The sequence below is a fragment of the Aythya ferina genome (assembly GCF_964211825.1).
Source record: "Aythya ferina genome assembly, chromosome: 2".
Lineage (NCBI taxonomy): Eukaryota > Metazoa > Chordata > Aves > Anseriformes > Anatidae > Aythya > Aythya ferina.
In genome coordinates, this window is record NC_140297.1 from 147380487 (window position 1) to 147403159 (window position 22673).

Here is a 22673-nt window from a genome sequence, read left to right on the forward strand (position 1 = left end):
TGAATTTCTTATGGATCCTGTTGGCTCACTCCTCAAGCCTAAGTCCCTGTCAGTGCCAGCCTCAGTCTTGAATGCAACAACCCACAATTTGGTGCAAAGGTGATAAGAGTACACTGCCCCACAACATTATGGCAATATAAATGTTAATATAAATACCATTTTCTTTATCCTTGTTAGGTACACTAACATTATTTTTTTTTCCTCATGCATCTGCAGCTGCTTTTTGTCAAGAGTGCTATAAACATAAATCCTCTACAAAGGACATTTTGTTTCAAATTTTTGCCCCCAAACCAATAAACCATAATCAGTAACTAACAGTCCCCAGGTACTCAAAATGCCACACTTTTCAACACCTTGGTTAAGGTGACAACATCTAGATATGTTTGTCCAAGAGTTTTTTTCCTGGCTTACGACCATGCCTTAGATTTTATCTTCAAATAAAGCTTAAAAATCCTTTTCTTGTCATTTTCTTCAAGTCCCTTTCATCGTATTTTTCCATACGATGAAAGTCAACTTAATTCCTGAGAGATTTTCAACAATCACATTACTTTTCCATAGCCATATCTGGAAACATTTACACTATCTTGGCTTAATCTTCATAGCAGTTTTCATGCTCATTTCGCATTCTGCTTTTCTTGAGCCAAAAATTTAGTGTTCTGCCCCTTTATTAAAATATGTCAAGTACTTTGAGGCATGGGACCAACAACACTGGAAGTATCCTCCTGAGTTACTGTTTTCACTCATAATATTATCACGATAACTTGTAAAATCCATGCAAATATTATCACATTTCTTCTGTTATCACAAATATCCCGAGTTGGAAGGGACCCATGAAGATCAAATGCAGCTCTTTTCTTTATTGCAGACTTACTTTCTAACACTCATACTAATATTTTCCTTATACCTCTTTTGAGTAAAGTAAGAAAGATTGATCTTGATTCTCCTTTTTCATAGAGGTCTATAAAATTTAAAGTTTCAACCATCTACAATGAAACTACATGATTTCCATGTACGTTTAAATTGAAATGAAAACATTTTTTTCTTCTACTTCGGCTCACAGTGCCTAAATTCTAAAAAGAGACATGGTAATAGTAAAATGGTAGTAGAAAAAAATGAAAAGAAAGACCTTCATTTAAAAGTTTTCTGGTAGCTCTCTGGAAGCAGTCACCCACGTATACATGGGTGGAGATAGACTACACTTCTAAGGACTTTATTCAAGATATTGAGAAACAGATGACTTAGAGGAAATAGGCAGTGATTACGTACTAAATCTCAACATTTACCAAGGTGACACAAACCACCTCTCACATATTACCCCATGTGTGTATTCATGGCTACACAACAATCAAAGATGAGCAGTTCAGTTTGCCATGTTTGCAATTACTCATTATCAAAAAGCAAATAACAAGAATGAGAATTAATGGAAAAAATGAAACACCACAAGTGCACATATACAAAGAGACACAGATTAAAACATGTATGAGTTAACAATACGTTATTGTTAGACTGAGGTTTGCACGTAGAACTGAAATCGCTGCTTTATATTAACTGGCTGAATGCCATTTCCAAGTTTTGTATACTACCATTTCAGAGAACAAATTAGTGTCCCACATTAGACTTTTTACAGACTAATTACTTCCTGGGATACAAGCAAAAATGTTATTTAACTCCCCAGTTGCATTTGTATTTGTATTAATCCAGTTACTCAGCTAAATGGATGTCAGTTCAAAGTGGCCAAGTAAAATACTACTACCAGAAACTGAAAAGGAGTTAAAAAGTCAAGCAGATAGAAAAAATCAATATCAACTTCTAAAGTAAATAGGAAAATAAAAATACAATGATGCTTTTTAATATATTGTTTGCAGACAAAACACCAAGTGTTGAGGATTTGGAGGTCTTGCGGGTATTTGGAGGAGAAACTATGACAAAACAAGTATTTTTTAGACTAGCCAAAGAAAATATGTGAAAGTGGGAAGCCCTCTATCAAATAAAGGAAAAAAAAAAAAAACACAAGAAAAAGAACAACTGTGTACTCCAGCTACAGACTTGGGGCAAAAAACAGCTTCACTAGCAGCAAATAATAGTTCAGATTGATACTAGAAAACTACTAACTTTAAGTTAAGCAACCACAAAGTTCTGGAAAAGATGTAAAAATCTCCTCTGATCGCACATTTTCTTGAACAAAGTTAACGAAATATGCATTAGAAACAAACTTTCTGTGTTGAAACTGATTCAGTCCTAGGGTGGGGATCACTTGGGCTCACTTCCCAGCCTACACATTAACAAATCTAAATGTAATTAAAAAAAAAGGCCAGAAAGATATGAACTCCTTAAGGTGGAACACCTCAATGAAAAAAAAAATCATTTATATTTTTCCTCGTAAGGCGTTTCTTAATGTTTAGGGGTTTGATTTGGAATGAACAGGGTGTGGCCTTTACGCACATGCAGACTAACTTCTCATTATATTAAACCTTGAATAATCTGAAATAAGTATTTAAGAGAGCTGGGGAAAATCAGCTATTCACCACAGGCAGTGGACACTGTTATTGTCCCCCCACTCTAGATCTTGCAGCTCTTGAGTCATCCAGTCAACAAAAAGCCCTCAGTGTACAGTCACAATCTATTACCAACAACGTAAAACAATTTATGACATTTTAACTAAGTAAAATATTTCTGATAGTGCATACTTTACCAGTTATGTCATGCTGTTTGAATGACTCACTGTAGATTTGATACTGATTAGGGCAATGTTTCTTCAGCCATTTGCAGACATCCTGCTGGGTCCATAATGCCACAGGCTTGGTCAGCTTCACAGTCCCGGACTAGAAAAGCAGAATGAAAAAGAGGAATGATGTTTAGTGCACACACTAGCTTTGGGAATTTTATGCTAACATCCCATATACAGTATTAAAATAATAAATGTTAGACAGGAGCTGCTGTTGCTGGCAGATATCCAAGTCACCAGCACATTACACATGACCCAACTACCCATATGCATCATAGCATTTATTACACAAAATTAAAGGTATTTTAACAGTGTTATGCACTGCATGTATGTTCCATGCATCACAAAAATGTACTGTGCCATGTCTTCCTTGAGCAACAGTTTAAAACTCTTTCTGAAAAGATTTTGATCATGAAGGATCAGATTCTTCCACATGCTTTGCAAAAATCACCAGAAAGCCAACGTTTATGGCAAACAGGTCAACGCTACTTTTTGAAAGGAAAAAAAAATCAGTACTTAAGTTTCCCATTATTGTCTATTAACATAGTAAACACAGTAAATGTATTTTCGTTACAATAATCCTTTTTTTTTTTTTTTTTTTGTACATATTCCTTATATCCACAAACAGAGGTTTAATTGTTTCTGTGAATCACTTTAAGGACTGTCCTCTTCCAACTCCACTGCTCCACTGAGAGCTCCTTTTGTCTCTCTGTAGCTCTCCATCTCAATTGCAACCTACAAGGGTACAGTTTTTCATAAGTTTTGTCATGGTCTTGTATTTGAAGTTGGTTTGGAACTACTGAGTGCAATTAGGGGTATAGAATCTGTTATCTGCAAACACTTCTGAGACAGACATATCAAGGTGACATTTTGCTCAAAATAACAATACTACATTTGGTGTAAGAAGGGTCCAGACTTTTTTTTTTTTTTTTTAAATACAGCGAGTTTCAAGATGAAAAACAGACTGAAAAAAAAAAAAAGCCTGTTTTTGCTCTTTATCAGGCCTGTGTGATTTCCACTGTCATAAAAGGTCCAGATTATGGACAACTGACAGATAACAGAACTGAAAAGTCCTAACACAAAGCCAGCTTCAACTTCAGGTCCTGGCCTGGGGAACAATTTCTTCCTTACTGTTCAACAGACAGTGGTTGCAGCCCTGTGAAAAGTTCAAAGCCAGTGCAATCCAGCAACCCTGAACAACTGATCCCTGCTCGGGGCTAGGTTCGGGCTCTCACTTTTCACAGCTGAAGCACGTTAGAGCCTTGGTCAGACCTTTCCCAAACTACAGCTCTTCTCACACAGCAAGGCTAGTCATTATAACTAGCAGGTGCAGGGCTGGCTAGTCTAGAAGAAAGTTACTGAATTTATGTATATGAAAAATTATAGGGAACTACATGACTACAGTCAGTATTACAAGGCAGAATGGGATAGCTGCTCCCCATTTCCCAATTATCAACTTTCAATTACCTTAATCTACATCTCGGTGCTCTCTTACTACTATATAGACAGACAGTCTCCTCCTCACCCACCTCCAGCACTCCAATAACAAAAGGGACATAGACAACCTGAGCTCTCACTGGAAAAAGCATGACAAGTTAGTCACATCAGCACAGGTCACCAGCAACCAAGAAGCATCACCAGTAGATAAGGCTTCTCAGCTAAAATCTGAGGCTATTTAGATCAAAGAGTAGCCTGAACCAGTCGTAATGCAAGGGAAACTCTGCACACAAATGGCAATAGTTGCAGCCTTTGAAGCCTTCAAATCCACAAGTGAGATCTGAGTTTGTGTTCCAGGTTGTATCAGATTATCTGGACAAACAGAGTAATGATTTATGAATGTTCTACCTATAAACTAAGTCAACTGCACTTTCACATGTAATGTCACGTATCATTTAATCAAACAATTCACCTTTGCAGATAGTTTTTTTAAAACATACAAAAATGCTTGGTTTCAAAGTCTCTTTGTTCCCTTGCTGTGCATGCAAAATACTGATCCCTCCAGCTCCCTGGGTGTTGTGGAAGGTTCAAGACAAGTTTTTCTGTGCAAATTTGAGGTGAAAGAGAATATCACGTCAACCGTTCTTCTCCATTAGGACTTAGGGTAGATTTTCTCGATGTTGCCAGCCTGGTCTTCTTCCAGCATTTAGGCAGATGTATTTTGTCAGACAGCCGTTTTCAAAGTTGCTTTGAATTTTTTCATTACTAGAAGCCCAAAGGACAACAGCGGTTTTAAGCTAGTGCTTTGCATGTCTTATTAAGTCCGTAAAGGACATCACGCAAAGATATCAACTAAGGTCCGGGGAATACGGCAGAGCTAAAATTCTGACAGGCAAACATGTCTTGAATTTCTCATGTCCAATTTTGCCTCTCTCTTTTCATAGCCTAAATAAATATCAGAAAAAATATTGTTGAATATGCAATACAATTCCCATCCCTTATCTCAGCCTTTTTTTGTTTCAAACAAAAATACACTCACCAGAAATACGAATCCTGTTTCAAACACATTAATATACATCACCTGCATTTAGAGGTAATCCATTAATGCAAACCCACCCCAAATAATTGATTCTCATCTTGTGCTGTCACCCACCAAGCTACAGCGGGTAGAAGTCTGATTGACAGACTTGCAGCCACAAAGAGAAATCCAGAGCTGTTTATGATGCACTATAACCAGGACAGTGCTTGCTTTACCACTAACCCTTCTGGGAAGCACGTCTGTCTCACACACATATAGAAAAATGCTCTGGACACTGCAGACATCTCGAGAAGGGATGGCCTCTGTAAAAAGAGCAAGTGCCCAGTAACTGTTCCTTCTGCATCTACGAAGACTAAAGAAGCTGAATTTCAATGAAGAGCCCAATATTATAGTGTTGGTTAGCTGACTTTTATTACAGATATATAGGTAATGCATTTCATTCTCAAATACATCAAAGAAAAATACAAGTAAAAATAGCCATATAATAGGAGTAATCTCTCCAATTCCGTGGAAATTCCCCAACAACAGAATCTAGACTTTAGCATGTATATCTTTGTACAAGCTGCTGCTTAAATTTAAAGATACTTCTCGAGCATTAGAATTTCTGAAGATGAGAGAATCTGTCAGCTCTTGAAAAATAAATTGTTAATGGTTTTTCTTGTACATCATAAAAATCCTTAAATTACAAATATTTGCAAATATATACAGCTGGCTATAGACTTATAAACTATTTATTCCTAGCAGAAATTACACAAATAGTGACAAAGTTGGTTTTGACTAAGAGGATGCTGCTTTCAGTTCAGTAGCTATGCTCCTCTTACGAGCTTTAAACACTGTTATGTTAAATATCTGAAAAACAAGTTTATCAGCAGTTAGGGTACAAATTTAATACTTCCTTCTGTGCCTGTAGAAGTGAAAGATGCCTCCAAATGTGGCTATTATGCCATGCAACATACAGATCACTGCCCAGACTCGTATATTAATCCTTTACTGTCCAGTGTTCAGAATTATGATTGAAACACTACCGACTTAAACTTATAACCAGCCCTAAGAGGATATTCTTATTATATTGGCACCATCAAGCATTATGTTTAATTTTCTAATTTGTATGGACTTGCTGAGTTAGAGGAATGTAGGTTTTTTAAAGCAATGGTTATAAACAGTATATTGTAGGTACTTTCATTTTTGGAACATCATACCCAAAACATTTCCCAACCAGATGCTCTAGATGTAAGGTTATTAAAAATATACTTCCCTCCCACAGAACTCATTTGTTAGTTCCTTTCCTGTTCTAAAGCTAGATCTTGCACTAAAAAAATCCCAGTACGCCAAGGAAAATGACCCTCACCATAAACATAGCTGCAAAATGAGTCCCCTGCCACTAACTATATACAAACTATCTAGACAGCTGGAAAACACATTATGTTTTATTTTATTTCTGTTTATCAGCTCGGTCAAATAATAAGCCCAAACTGATAAAATATAAAACCTTGGCCTAGCCTTCCATTTTCCTAACAAATTAATCCTAAAATTGCCCTTTACTGGCAACATTTTAATAGTCTTAATCCTGCAGAACACTATGCCAATCTGGCTTGGGCCACATACAGGTCTAATGAGCGCAGAAGTTCTCAGTATTCAGGTCTTGTCTGATATATTTGAAGGAAAACCTGTTTCTTTGGGATTTGGTGTCAAAGTCTTTCTTTTAAATTGCCTAAACACAGTTGTTGTTGTGTGTACCTCTGACTATAAAAATGACTGTCCCAAGAGAAAAAAAAGAATCAGCATATTTAATACATGACAATTTTGTGCTTTTTGTTCCACAATACAGAGAATATAGTACCTAAAATCAACAACTCAAGAATAAATAGATAAATCAAAGTTATATGCAGTGCATTATTAGAGTGTATTTCAGTGTTCAGAATAGCATTAGCAGCCAACTCCTGTTCTTCCTAAGCAGCGACATATATGTTACCTCTTACAGGGGCAGTTTACCAAGTCTTCCAGTTTCCAAGGTTGATTTATTCACCAGAATTTCTTTGTCTCTATCATATTTTATGGTGGAACAGAAAGAAAGGCTCTCATATTTTTGAGTGAAAGAGGATTCAATCTTATTGTTAAAAACACTTTACATACAATATTCCAATTTATTGTAAAGAGCTTTCCCAAAACCATATATTTTTGGTTTGGCATTTATGAGTGTGTTTGTATTACAAAATCCAGGCAATCTGGGATCAGGGTCCTCATTCAAACAAGACTGCAGGTCTGCTGGAAGAATGTAGCATGATACCATTTGCAACATCCAATTTATCAACATACTAATTCTGACCTATCTGCAAAGTCAATGCTTCTTTACACACATTTATCTGAAGTCAGACTTCACAACTTCTGACATTACCATTCATTCCCTGCTCTTCAGTTTACGTTTTAACCAAAAGAAGTCAAAGCAGCAGCAATCTTGTTAGGGCTGCATTGGCCAAAGGACAGAAGCAAGGCAAGGCTGCAGGGACCTTCTCTGAGCAGCACACTGAGCACTGCCAGCTGCACTTCAGGAATGGGGAAATTTTCACACCAAATACAGCCACTCCGTATTGAACCATTTCATTAACTCATTAACTTCGAGAGAAAAGGAGGCCATTAGCTGTGAGGGATGGCATGGGAAGAGCAAAGGAAAGAACACGGTCACTGCCATCTAACAGGGGGCAAGATGGGTGGCTGTCACCCCCATATAATGCAGAGTCCGCTGGGGCAGGAAACACAGAAATGCATCTGAAAACACACAGATGTGTTTGTGATCAGAGAGAACGGGGGGAAAGAAAAGGGATCACGTCATGCAGGATGCCGAGAATGAAGTATTTGTTAAATCAAAATAAACACCCTCTGCAAGCAAACTATGAAATATTTCAAAATTAGATAAATGAAATTTTATTTCTATTCGATATATATACGTATATATAGCAGTGAACTTAAACTTCACAGCTCTAAAAAAAGCTGCTATTTCAGTTATTGTCAAATCTTTCAGGCTGTTGAGGAAGCAAGACTAATGGTATCATCTTCAGAGTTTATGGCACAAAGACGCAGGAGCAGCTATGTCCAGGAGACTTTCAAAATTGTGATTTTTTAAAATACGCTTGGGTTGTATTTCAAAATCCAAGAAAATAAGAATCTTTTTCATATATTCCAAATTACTTCTCTAATATTAAACTGTCCATGTAAAATTCAGTACCAACGGCTAACATAAAAGCTGTGATGAAATGAGCAAGGGTTATGAATATATTTTTATATGTTATCTTAAAATATTGAAGAACGTTGGAAGGAAACATTTTAGTTTAGAAATATACCTTCTCAGATAATCATACTTACGGATTTTTCTAGCAAAGACCAAAGAAAATAACAGTAATAAGCAGACAATCCATAAAACGCTGAAACCTCCATTGTGCTAGGTTCTTGTCTGTGTTATTTAGAATTTTAATACTTAGAAGAGATGAAAACAACAAACCAAAGAAAATGTGTTTCTTTACTTATAAAGAAACAAAGGAAAATATTGTAATATGCCTTCCCTTTTATACTGATAAAAAAGAACGTTTAAAACTAATTGGATCAGAAATTCTGAGTTACACTGTAATTTCTTACTTAAGTAACTGTAGAAAAGCAATCAAAGTCAGTACAGTAAATAAAACATTTAAAAAAAAATATTTAGTTGAAAGACCTACTTTGCACCAATTTTTGCTTTAACCATGAATTAAACCATTGCTAATGCCACCCCAGGAGGATTAAAGTAGACAGACTACAGCAACTATTATTCCAGTCATACACCAACAAACAACGTCCACTTTGAATAAGACACACATGACAGACCTATGAAGTCTCCCAGATTTTCTGGAAGTGTGGTCAGCCAGCACCAGGCATTCTTTGAGTTGCAAGCCTGTCTCTCACATTTGGAGACCTGTACCAAACTTGCTTACTCCATATAGTAAGGCACTGGCTAGCCTAACTTGTGACCACCAGAGCATGGCAGAGGCAGTCTTATAATGATGGCAAGAGCTTTGACTTGGAGGCTGTGCAGTTCCCAAGGAACTCACATCTATTGATGCAGCCTGATGCTCAAAAGCATGCCACTAGCAGCTGCAGGTACTCTTGAAGAACTGCTCCCACACGGCTCTGTCCCACAGGGTCCATCCCCCAGGAGCAAACTGCTCCAGCACGGGTCCCCCACGGGTGGGCGGCAGCTCCTCCCAGACCCCCTGCTCCTGCGTGGGCTCCTCTCCACGGGCTGCAGCTCCAGCCCGGGGCCTGCTTCTGCGGGGGCTCTCCATGGGCCGCAGCCTCCTCCAGGCCACATCCACCTGCTCCACCAGGGGCTCCTCCACCCATGGGGGGGCTGCAGCGTGGAGATCTGCTCCATGTGGGACCCATGGGCTGCAGGGGGACAGCCTGCTCCACCAGGGGCCTCTCCACAGGCCACAGGGGAACTGCTACTGCCTGCCTGGAGCACCTCCTGCCCTCCTGCTGCACTCACCTGGGGGGCTGCAGGGCGGTTCTCACTCCTCACACTCCCAGATGCTGTGTCACAGCAAGGAAAAAGACTGACAATAGGTGGGGAAACCCTCCAAGATGTAGGAGAAGTGGATAAGGCCCTCAAAAGTTGATCTGCTACTCCCATCCTCCTGCTTCCAAGAGGAAAAGGTGAGGTAGGAAGGAACACATGTACTTCTACCAGGATCTCCCTCCTATGCTATCAGTGGTGTCCCCCACTCCCCGTACTTTGTCTTTCCACAGTCCCAAGGGCAAAGTCAACCACTGGCTTCTTTTTGTTGCCTCCAGCAGACTGCTGGGGATTGCTGCCCCCAAACAGGGATTGCACCAGCAGTGCTTAAAGCCAGCTCTGCACAAGGGGAAACTGCTCCCCTAGGGTCCCAAATCAATGCACCACCAGCTCTTGAGCAGACTGATGAACCAGGAGACAGGTGTTTTATCTACCTTTCAAGCAACAGCTGGGTCAACCCTATCCATTACCTTCCGTACCTGTACTACAAGCTTCAGTGCACTACCAACAGAAAAAGGAAACAAATTATGAGAAATAATGAGATCGGTCTGGAAAGTAACAACATGTTAGAGGGAAGTTAACGCTATCTTAAGGATGTCACAAGTGTATCTATCAACAGGAAAGAATGAACTGTGCTGCCAAATAAACTATCACTGGGCATTATCCTGATAGGGATAAATACAGTATTGAAACAACAAGCGAGAATAAATAAGGTGATACATTTTCTGTAAGAGTATTCTCTTTCATTGCAGAGATATTGCACTCTGAAAGCAAGAATCACGACTGGCATATGCTTGTGTTGAGATAAATTGTTGTAGCATTATCAACAGACTCTGAAGAACTGAAGTGTCAGGATGAAAAAGGTGAAGACAGAGCACTCCTCAACGTCATCAAGAAATTTGCCCGACACTATTCTGATTGCTATCAGAATCCTGAAAACCGCTACTGTGGCAGACCAAAAATGCTTAAAATAATATCACAAGCAGGACCAGGAGGACAATCAATTTGGGGGGCTGACAGCTAAATTTAAATTAAGCGTGTGTGCAATGTTTTAAAATTCACTTCATCTAAAAACACTGTGCATTTTTATCTTGCCAAACTAAAGATTAATTTCACTCGGTAGAGAAGATTCCTTTCAGTCCAAAAATACATACTTGCTTTTGGATATTTGCAGAGAAAATCAGAAAAGGAGAGTTGCTCTGTCAAGATACGGATTTTAACCTCACAAAACACACCAGTTGTTCAATACCTCTTCACTGATGTGTATTTGATTCTCCTTCTGCTACCTGAGATAATTCAAACCACCTATTCCCCACTCACAGTCGGGGCTCTAGCCGTCAGCATCTTGCATCACAGATGACAGTCTTCATAAAGTAAGTACAAGCCCTTCTGCTTTTCCACAGAGAAACCTACTCTGGATCCTGCACAGATCTGGAGAACAGACCATTTCTGTCCACACAGCAGGTACCCTACTAGCATGCCTTGTGCAGCTATGAAGATAAAAGGCTCCTCCTCAAACTTCTCTAGCCTGCTTGCTCCTGGTATTTGAGTCAAAGAGGAAACATAATTAATTTCAATTAACAGCCCAGTATTAACAACAACATCAAGTAATTAACTAAAGTTTATTACAAGCACATGTTCGTTATTGCACTTAGCCATCCGCTACAGCAAGAATAGAAACTCAAGACACTCACCCTTGACATGGCACACACAATTTGTGGGCTGGCTCATCTTTTATCCTGTCTTAAAAACTAAATGCTACACCCACCGCAAAGGAGATTTATGGCATGAGTCTTCATCACCGAATACTCCTCCGCTCAGACTGGCAGGAGGCACAGAAGAATACCCCATCTTGGTGAAAGCACTGAGTTCAAACCCATTCGGGCAAAAGCATGAACGTGAGCAGGAGTTACCTAATAACTAAAGACGGCAATGATATGCAGCCCCCCTCCCTTTTCCAATAGTTTGCCCTGAACTCAGAAGTGCTGCCAGGCAAACTGCAATTCCACTTCTGGGGAAATTCACTATTTGTCAAAAATACTTTCTCCAGGTCTACATTAAAATAAAAAATAACACCAGCACAAAGCTACCTATATTACAAAAGTGACAATTACAAAGGAGTCTCCATTCCCACTTTTTTTTTTTTTTTTTTTAAATCAGTCCTGGCACCTCAGCAAGTTACATTCTAGACGATTTAAGATCAAACTAAACTGAGACTCCTTGTATTTATTTTAATGGAACTGCTGACAAGGCATATAAGTAGGTCCACTGATTTTCTTGGAATTTCTCACAGATTTAAAGATAGTGATGTAAAAGAATTTAGCAAAAATACAGCCTGGAGCTGCAAGGAAATCCATCAGCCAAAACGCTACAGAAATGTTTAATTTGCACGAAACTATCAATAATGCACCGAAATCTTGTTGCTCTTTAATTGCAGAACAATAAACAGCACAAGAAGAGAGCTAAACATGGAAAGATCTGAAAGACAGCACAAAATTTTGACTTCACACTTGTGAATTCCATCATAAGAATTACAGGAGGTTGGTCAGTTTGCATTTGTTTTGTAGATCACAAGAATGCTTCTGTCAGAAGCATGTATGTCAGGCAATGCCTTATCTGCAATTCTTCAGTCCAAACTTAATTGGACTCTTTCAAAAAATAGCTGAATTACCAATAGTCAGCAAGGGGAATTACAAAACTGGCTGCTCTGAAACGCTAAGAGCTAGACAGGGCTATGACTTTTAAACATACCTGTTTCATGTTCACATTACCCATAGTAACACGGATATGAACTGAAATGTGACAATTTAAAATTATGAAGTGTAGCTTAATGGGAGAATTTTCTAAGGCTTATAAAATTAATGCCTTTACTAAAAATACTACTCTAATACAAATAGGTCTTTATTTCATGAAAAAGGAGGTTGTACAGAGCAGCACTCTGTATTTCCAGAGATTTCATGTAACTCTAGTAACAAAACATAAATGTATCTGAAGTCCCAATGCCTTTCATTTATAAAAATAATTTTTAAAATGTCCTTATGTTTCAAAATATTCAGAATATTCTTACAAAAAGTTGTTCAAATAGAGGGTAAGTGTAATCTCAGAAACAGTCACCTAATAGTGTCAGAAATTTGTGCTTTTTGGTGACCTACTTAAAAAAAAAAAAAAAACAAAAACAACACACCTATAGCATAATATTACTTTTGCCAATGCAGTGTACCTTTGTCTGGGAGTGTTTTCATCAACGATATTGGAAGATTATTTTTATTCTTGGGATTTACTGGTAGAGTTAATCTGACAGCAAATCTGGGTAGCACAGACCACACCTACACCCTTCTATTTCTAATTACAGTGTTTCCAGAGAAGATGCTTGACATGTCATAACCTAGGGTTTGAGAAGTAACTGTTTAAGTTTTTTTAATAGCTGCTTTATGTCAGAGGTGAATGTGTCACTCCTTTTTTCATTCTGAAGTTATAGAGCAAGATTTCTGGATGAGAAGAGCTATAAACCAGATTGTTACTTTGGCCTTAGCAGGTAGTGCGGTTAGTTCTGTCATTAGCTCAACAACAGTACGTTTGTACGAGGTGAGCATTTAACATCCTGAGAGGATCTTAATCCCTATAAAATAATGACAGGTTGCTTTCTTAAAAGATTTACTCCTTCTGAGTGAATCACATTTTTGGCACCTTTGTTTCCAGCAGATGTGCCAATTAAGAGGCTTTTACCGTATGAACCAGCATAACCTTCCCACGCCAACTTTCAGTCTTTATGGGTAGGCTCATTCATATGCAGAAGACAAGTGCAGCAGCCAAGGTATTTTATAGCCCAACAGCAATCAAAGTTCTCCGGATATCTTTGCCAGTTGACTCTTAACTACATTGTCTTGAGCCAAACACATTTTGAGCAGAACAACTTTATAGGCCAGACATGTATATGACTATTAATAAGAAAAGGTCCCTAAGCCCCAGCTGACAGGTCAACCTCTTCCTTCCCAGCGATGTTTCCACTTGCAGCAAAGGAAGGAGAAGGGAAGGGAAATGTTGATAGAAGCAGCAGATCACCTCAGCCATCTGATTCATGTGATAGCGGCGCAATGTCTGTGTAGAAGGTCGCAATGGCTTTCTCTGCTTAAACAAATATCTAGAAGGCAGATGCACTACCTATTTTTCCAAACATGCAGGGCACGTCTGACGTCAATTTAATTTCCTGCTAATTACTTTTGAAAAACTAGTGTTGTCTCCCTAATGAGGCAAATGCTTATATTCTCTTATCTTCCTTATGAAGTCCTATATTCATAAAAAGACCTTAAGCTTTACAATGCCCTTCTATCCCCTTTCTTAGAGAAAGCATATAGCATCAAAACTGAGATTCATGAAGGCCAGCCCCTCTGGCTAGGAAGCTGCCCAAGTTAGCCAACAAGAAAACACAGACAAAGCCACAGAGCACAAAGCCCACGCTCACATAAAGGGCAACCCAGACCAAGGGGAGACATCCCCTCTTACTCACAGGAAGCACTCCTTGAAGAGAGGCAAATGAACTCAGATGCAAAACAAAGGTCAGGAGCTTGTCCTTATTTTAAAAGGAAGCAGACGGATGTGCCAGCATCACTGTTTCCGCTCATGACCCCAGATATTTGGAGCTATAAAGCCCGCATACGTGGGATTTGGCAGATCAGATTCAAGAAAAGACGAGGGAAAAAAATAAAGGTGGAGGGTAATATTACTGCCATGCTCCAAACCTATTTCCTAGATCAAGCCATTCATGGGAAAAAGGGTCTTTCCCAGGAGCATCCTGGCTCCACAGGACAGTTAAGCAGGGGAAGCATGCCACTTACATGAAGATTTTGCCTTTGGCTCCTTGTAACCTTTGAAAATCTAGCCCCAAATGTGCCAGCATCACCTTTCCCAAGGAAGGCAACTAAGAGATGTCCCTAGAAACATGAAGTTGGTATTTTCAACAGCAACAAAAACAGACCTGCTGCAAAATGCTACGTCCACCTGACCTCAAAGTAAGGAATTCAGGTCTTAAGGAGAGGAACGTTGTGAAAGGGCTCAGAGAAGGTAAATTCACCATTGAGACGAACAATATTTATCTGCTATGATGTGCTGAGCGCACACAATATACAGCCTTCCTGGAGAGAACTGTGAAGGGCCATCTAAACCAGTGTGCTAGAAAAACAAACTGGCCCTGAGTAAGAACTAAAAATATTTTAATTACATTTCTGAAAGGAACTCAGTCAACTTCTCGTTCTTGGGTCATTTGCTTGCAGTTTAAGATTACACAAATAATTCACGCTAATCATTCACTTTCTGTGAGCAGGAAGAATACTGTCAGGCAGCAAACAGCGGACAACTCAAGATCCACTCTAGGGGCAAATTCAGCTCACAAGTCAGAACTTACCCCTTGGTTAAGTAGCTGATGTTCTATACACAGATGACTGATTAAAGACTCCAGTAACTTTAAGCATCTCAAATCCCACATCAGGTCTGCCATGCTGTTCTGCTGTTTTGATCAGGGCTTTAGTCTCAACAGCAGCCTTCAGCAAGCGGTATTTTTACACAATTAATACTCAAGAGCTGGCATATTTTCTGAATAATGAAAAACGCAGGCAGGTCCAATAATACTTCAATCACATTAATAAGGAAATCTTCATTTTTATGCAGCTTTTTATATCAATCCAACTACGGATGAATAAATGACTCGAGGTAAAACTCACAATTGCATTGATTCATTTAAGTCATTTCTAAGAAGTCTTAGATTTTAAAATATGCTAGTTGCTATCTATCCAGAAACAGCAGGTAAAGCTGAAAAGTTGGTATGCAAAAGGGAACTTTAGGTCTGCAGATGACGTGCCCAATCTGCTCTGCAGCTTTATTCTAGATCACGTTGTCGCAGTGTCTCTCAGGTCAGATATGTAACTGAATTCTACTCTTAAACACCCTCCAATCCACAATTTTTGTTCAAGGTTTTCATGCTGAAAGCTTCTGAGTTTGTTGAAGTTGAAAACAATGCATGTTCTCAAGCAAAAAATGTTGAAAAAAATTCAAGGATGGAAGATGTTTCAAAGGAATCTAGTCAACACCTTTTTTCTTTTTCTTTTTTTTTTTTTTTTTTTTGGCAGTCCTGCCAAAGCCTCCGAGTTTTCTAATCTCCTAGACATCAGAATTCAGAGAAATGAACTGTTAAGGAATGTTACCAGACCTTTTACATGAAAACACAGCCAAGCGTAAGGAGCATGAGTAAATAGCTGATATAAAGAGCACCATCTACTGACAGGCAGCATTTTGACAGACCCAGTTTTGCAAGGCACTGCATGTGGCTTCCAGATAATGCAACTTTTATGGAGTTCAGCTTTCTCCTAGCAATGTATGGTACTTTTCACATTTTCTCTCTCACTTGCCTTGTCTCTTCTGTGCTGTTTAACCTCTTCTCCTGCTCACCTCTCATGAGACAGCCCACACGCTCCAAGGAGCAGCTGCAGCAGCTTTTAACAATCAGTCCCCCCTTTCTCTTTCCATTTCTCTCATTTCACTTTCTCATTTAAGTTTCCCACTTTGAACTACTCTCACCTAGTACCTACCTGCAATACTACTATTTTACGATTATAAATTAACATTTTATTACTGGTTGCTTATGAGGACACGTTTCCAAAACCTCCTGAGTCAACAGTAATTTTCCATTGAAGCCAACTACCTTCCGACTGTCCCTAGATGAGAGGCATCTAGCCTCAAGATTACTGGAAGCTTCAAGGTTTCCTTGATGAGATGAAAATATCTTCCCATATTCTTACAGAGGAGATGATATGGAGGTGAAGGTTTCTTCCACATTTAACCTATTTCTCCTCTATTTCTTTGAAAAAGTATTACAACTTTTTATTATTTTACAAGACAAACTATTACCGATATCCACAAATGATTCTGATTCAACTCTCAGTTAGTATAATCACAAATAAACTTTAGGAATGCTATTTAACATCTTGATCATTTTTTATCTCAGGCATAACATGCAGTAGAAATGCATAGAGCTATTATGGCACATTGCTTTAAAGTACTTGCCAACACTATTGCAGTTCCTGTGCACTATTTGTGTTGCAGCATAGTAGGAGCTAAATTTACTTACATACATTTATGGAAAAGGATAGAAAAAAAGTAAATGATAATAAATTTTCTAACAAAATGGTCAAAATTCCCAAGTTATAAAGGCCTTCACTAGTAAACATAAGAATCACTTCTGATAATTAATCTTGAAAGTGAAAGTAGAAAAGAAATATTCAAAAAAAGTTTGCATTACTTTACTGATTAAAACATCAATAATGCATTTAAAGCTCAGTTACATTTTTATATTTCATCCAGATTGCAAGAGTCAAAGAATCATAGAAAAATTAAGGTTGGAAAAGCCCTCCAAGATCATCTGGTCCAACCATCCCCTTACTACTAATGTCACCCACTAAACCATGTCCCTAAGCACCACGTCCAACCTTTCCTTGAACACCCCCAGGAACGGTGACTCCACAACCTCCCTGCACAACCCGTTCCAATGCCTTTCTCTTTCTGAGAAGAAATGTCTCCTAATTGCTTTAATTGTTGAAGAGTACTGCTCTTTGTTCAATTCTTTAATTGTTGAAGAGCAGGGGCATGACGCTTCCATTTTTCCACTCACCAGGGTCATCGCCCAAATGACAAGACTTTTCAACTATGATGGAGAGAGGCTTGGCAACTCCATCAGCCAATTCCCTCAGGACCTTGGGATTCATGTCATCAGGTCCCATACACTTGTACCTGCTTGGATTCATCAGGTGGTCTCGAACCTGCTCTTCACTTACAGTGGGTGGGACTTTGATCCCCCAGCCTCTATCTATGGGTTCAGGGAAATTAAAAACTTGAGAAGCCTGTCTACCAGTGCAGACAGAGGCAAAGTTGTTGATTACCTGAGCCTTCTCCATGTTTGTCATTACCAATTACTCAGATATAGAAACTCATTCCAAATATAAGAAATTAGCCACCTATAATTGGTTACATTACTATCTTCACCCCTCAGTCTGTTTTCACAAATGTTAAAGGTGCATGGTGGCCCTCAGGGACTCCTCCTGTCACCCCAGCGCAGCAGCCCGAAGGAAGCTGGGTCCTCTCTCGTGCTGTTCCTCCAGGCTCTGTGCAGAAGGGATGCCACCTCACAAACAAGGGCTGGGGGATGGGAAAGAAGCACTCACACAACCCCTGAGAATCGGCAAGAGTTGTTTATTGCCGGGACATCTTGCAGGTGAGCCGGCGGGACATCCATGGTGTTTGGTGGCTCCAAGCTAATGCTTGGGATGGAGCCTGAGCAACGAGTAGGGAGCTCGCCGGGCACTGCTGCAACGCTGGTAGGTAGCAAAGACATGCCAGGGTAGCCCCAGGTCTGCTCTGGCCGAGGTGGATCCACTTCCATCGGCTCCTGCACATCTCATGGATCCAGCTCCATGGACTCCATGGTGTTTGGCAGCAGGACAGGCCAGTCCTTGCCTGGGACTGCCCAAACAAGATGCCTTCTGTCTGGAATGTTTTCAGGCCAGAGTGATGAACCAGGAGGTCGTCCAGTTCCAACCCTAGGTCGCACACCACTGTTGGGCTGATTTCCATGCACAGGTTCAATGCTGCCATCTGTTTTATGGCCCTGGCTTGGTCCCATGCTCCGTTCTGGACGACTGGCATGCCTCTGCTCCCCATGGCTGTTTGCCTGGTGCTCCTGCCTTCACTCTACACCACCACCACGCCAGTGGTTAGGCCCATGCCCCCTGTGGCTGTATGGTCAAGGGGACGGCCTGTTCCCCGTGTCACTGCAGTGCCACAGAGGCTGTATCCCTCTGCCCATGACACTTCTTTGCGTTAGGTGCATTCCTGCTCGGTGCTTCCTCGGACTGCATGGCTGTCCTCACACCAAGAGGCCTGCCGCTCGCCTTGCTCTTTCTAGTCATCTTCCCACCACACAAGTTGGCCATCAGGGTGCCCAGAAGCTCAGCGAAGGAGGAGGAGGGTTGGGGCTGTGAGGGCCCCTTTTCTGGGGCTGGCTCCCCCGGGCCATTTGGCTTGCCAGAGAGAAAGGCTGCCCCTCGGCCACAGGGTCTGCCCTGCACCTCCCATCCTGTGCCCTGGGTTTATTTTTAACACTGGTTTTTAGGTAATTAAAATTAATTTATGAAAAAGAACAGAAGCAAGGTGCACCTTAAGCCCTAATTCCCATGTGCGCTTTGTGCTCTGAGTGAAGAATTTCTTCACATTACATCTAATCTAAATCTCCCCTCCATTTGTTCAAAGCCTTTATTCCTCGTTCTATCACTACACTCCCTGATAGAGTTCCTCTCCAGCTTTCATTTAGGCCACTTTTATGGGTTAGGTTAGGTGGCAGAACTGCAGGACCTTGCAAATTGCAGCCTTATCTACCTTGTTCCACGTGTTCCATGTGACATTTCCCGGCTCAGCCTCTAGCCTCTCATCAGTGTAACACAGAGTCATTCAGGTTGGAAAAGCCTTCCAAGATCATCTGGTCCAACCACCCCCCTACCACCAATGTCACCTACTAACCCACGTCCCTGAGCACCATGTCCAACCTTTCCTTGAACACCCCCAGGGACAGTGCCTACCATGATCCCCAATACCTTTTCTGCAAACATCACTTCCAGCCATCTGGCTTCCAGCAGCTACTAGTACATGAGATTTCTCCTCTCCAGGTACAGGTCTCAGCATTTGCTTTTGTTGAACCGCACGATGTTCCTGTCAGCTCATTTCTCTGGCCTGCCATACTGAGATTATTTAATTTCCATCATGATTAAAATTTATTATTGCTGAGGAGTCACTGCAAAACATTCAATTTACTGTTTTTATACAATAAATCTTGTCAATCTGTTTAGAACAGGATTGAAAGAGAAACACCTGATCCATTTTGCTAACAGAGATGTTATAGTCAATCTGCTCCTCTATGTAGCAAATTAATACCCATTAATAACATTACGAGAGTAATTTTCTAATAGGAAGGGAAGTTCCAAATTCCACCATGATTTATAACCCTGCTTGCTGGGGTCAGCACTGAAGCTTGAGTTTTCTAGATTATTTGCATGCAGAAGCAACAATTTTCTTTTTTTTTTTTTGTTTCCTTTTAACCTTTCTCTGCTCTAGATTTTTTTCTCCCATTACACTTTATTTCATCCTTTGCAGTCCAATTCCCTTTTACTGCCTGTGATCTTTACCTGATCTCCTTCATCTACCTACTATCCCTATAACCTGTGCCTTCCTCAGCTTTTTATTTTGACCCTTTGAGATCTCCCAGGTGATGAGATGGGTAATTTCACTGCTCCCCACTCTACTTCTCATATAATTATAGCTCTGGAATTAGACAGCAGCTACACTTCTCTGAACAAAAAAATTTTGCACCTGTTTCACCGAAAGAGCATCCAATTCTCATCTCTTATTAATCAGGACAAACTAAAGAATTTGGTAAAGCTGGTGAGGTGCTTCCTCAGAGATGCCCTGGTACAAAGCTCTGTAAGATCCTGAAGTGTACCAGGTTTGTCAATGGAAAAAAAAAAAAGGAAAAAGAAGAAAAAAAAAAACGAATTAAAAACACAAACAAAATCCACAAACCCAGAACAAAAGCTTAACCATGGGAGAGTGTGTTAGGGAGGAAGATGAAGATGATCATGCAGAAAAGAGAGCTGAATAAAAATCTCATCAGCAACGACTTAGCCTCATTTGCCATCATCACGCCACGTATAGAAGTGCTGATCTTATTTTCAAGCCCAGTTCTATCCTCTCATTTTATTTTCAGTTTTTAGCATCACTTGCAGTTTGTGTAAACTATTTTATAGCACAATAAGATGCGCTCTGTATTGTTTTTTTTTACCCCACCAAGTGTCAGGCCTATTCATTTAACCTGACTGCATTTTACAGTGTTCTTTGTGGAATCAAAAGTTAATGCAACTGCCTTCTCTGCTATTATTCTTTCTGGATTTTATCAGCATTTTTGTGTCCTTTGCAACCTGGAAACCAATGTGGGGAGAAAAAGTTAACAGGGAAAAAAAAAAAGTTAATGTCTTTTACTGTCTCCCTTCCAGCAAAACAGGCAACATATTCCAATGGACACACACGAGTAACTGAATTTCATCTGAATTTGAGATTTTATCACCATGCTGAACACTGATCTGAGCACCTCATTTGGCACTGTTCTTTGTTTTTCTCCCCTTCAGAAATACTGTTTAAAAATGAAATGCTTCAACTACCAAAGTTATTTTGCCAGATATCAAGAGAAAATTAAATAACAGCTAAGAAAAACAACACTGATAATTCTTAGGCCAAAATCCCTTTTTCCAAATAATCACTCAGCTACTAGTTAGTACAAACAACTAGCTATAGTTTGCAAGCCATGAAGTAGCCTTCCATACAGAAAAAGAAAACAGCAGTGACAGTTGAGTAAGCATGAACCTTAACAAGCACTTCATTTTCAGAATCTTCTTCTACAATCAGCAGTAAAAGTTTTGGGAAACTTTACTACATGGAGTAACAGTCACAGTTTTCCTCACTGGGTCTATGAGTATCACCAATCACATCTAAAGATGAAATATTGACAATAAAATTATTTTTTTCTTCAAGACAAACCAAAAGAAGAGCAAAATGTCTGAGTCACCAGGAGAAAAATGTTCGAGACAGTCACGTCTGAAGGAGAAGATGTTAATCATGATGGAAATTGTACCAGAAAATGTTTTTCTACTTAATCAGCAAGGACAGCAATTAGTTAAAATAATCTTCAAATTTAGATACAAGCTGTATTTAAAGAAAGGACGGTGTATCAGCAAAGGTATGCTGAAGTTCAGTCACATCTACTTTTTCATAATGAAAACATTCAGAAAATCCTTGGCAATCTAAAGCGTACTGCTAAGATTGAAAGCAATCAGCCTTGAATGAAAGATGAATTAATAGCGATTCCAAAACCATTAGATACAGACTCTATTATCATGCTTTTGTTTAAAGCAAGGGAAAAAAGGCAAAAAAGTAGAGGGTGTCTAGGTCAGCAAAGTCATCAGTAGTTGATGGATGCACTTACAGACATTGGAGAAAAAGGGAAATAGGCAGAACATAAAACCCACTTACAAGATGCTGTATGTAAAGAGTAGGAAAAAAAGGCCTTGAGATGAGCAGTAACTCTACCTTGTTCAGAGCTGAAGGTTTTCTACTTCTAGATATGCACGTCAAGGGCACATTTAACCCTAGAGTCACAGCTTGATGCATCACAACATTATTCATTCCTAGACATTTGATAAAATTAGAAATATTCACTCTACCAACTGTATCTTCTGAGAACAGTCCCTACCAACAATGTCCATGAACCCTGGGTGAGGAATTAGGGGGTAAAGGAGACAGAGGAATTCTTACTTCAGAACGTGTTGATGACTGCTGCGTGGCTAACCTCTAGGCAAGCTGGAAACACAACGTTTTTCTTGTGAAAAATGGTCAATTTAACAGCGTGCTACTACCTAACGCAGCAGCCTTGCTCCCTCTCCCCAGTATTTTGCTGCTGCTGCTTCTGCTGGCAGAGCTCTTGAGGTTGCAAGGAGAAAGATCACACCTGTTAGCTGCTGTGAGATATAAAACGGGCATAGAAGTCTCCCAAAAACCATGCTGAGCTTTTGCTTTTGCTGCAAACTCACAGTCAGACTGCTAGGAAGCCCTGAGCAGATCCTGCTGGTTATTCAGACGTAAGCAGGCATAGGTGGGCTCTGGTAGTGATGCACCACAAGAACCAGCATCAGCATCTCCCATTTCAGGCAAAGCGAGAGTGAGGGCTACATCACTCTTAATCAGTCATAGGAACCCCATGCTACTTACTAATCAGTTGGTCAAAAAAATTACAGGGAGAAAGGGAAGAATTGTCTCTCATTAAACGTGATGTTCTCCTTACT

The 22673-nt window shown here is 39.9% G+C and overlaps 1 protein-coding gene across 4 annotated transcripts in view; it reads right to left on the reverse strand.

The window, feature by feature from the left end:
- The window catches only part of SAMD12 (sterile alpha motif domain containing 12), a 184593-nt gene that overhangs the window by 123557 nt on the left and 38363 nt on the right, over positions 1–22673 (reverse strand). For 2 of the 4 annotated variants that reach the window (XM_084509554.1, XM_084509555.1), the window contains exon 3: positions 2693–2822. In XM_084509554.1, coding sequence (XP_084365680.1) covers positions 2693–2822 — 130 coding nt within the window. The remainder of the gene's footprint in view (positions 1–2692; positions 2823–22673) is intronic. The other 2 variants (XM_084509557.1, XM_084509556.1) reach the window with 1 other exon arrangement.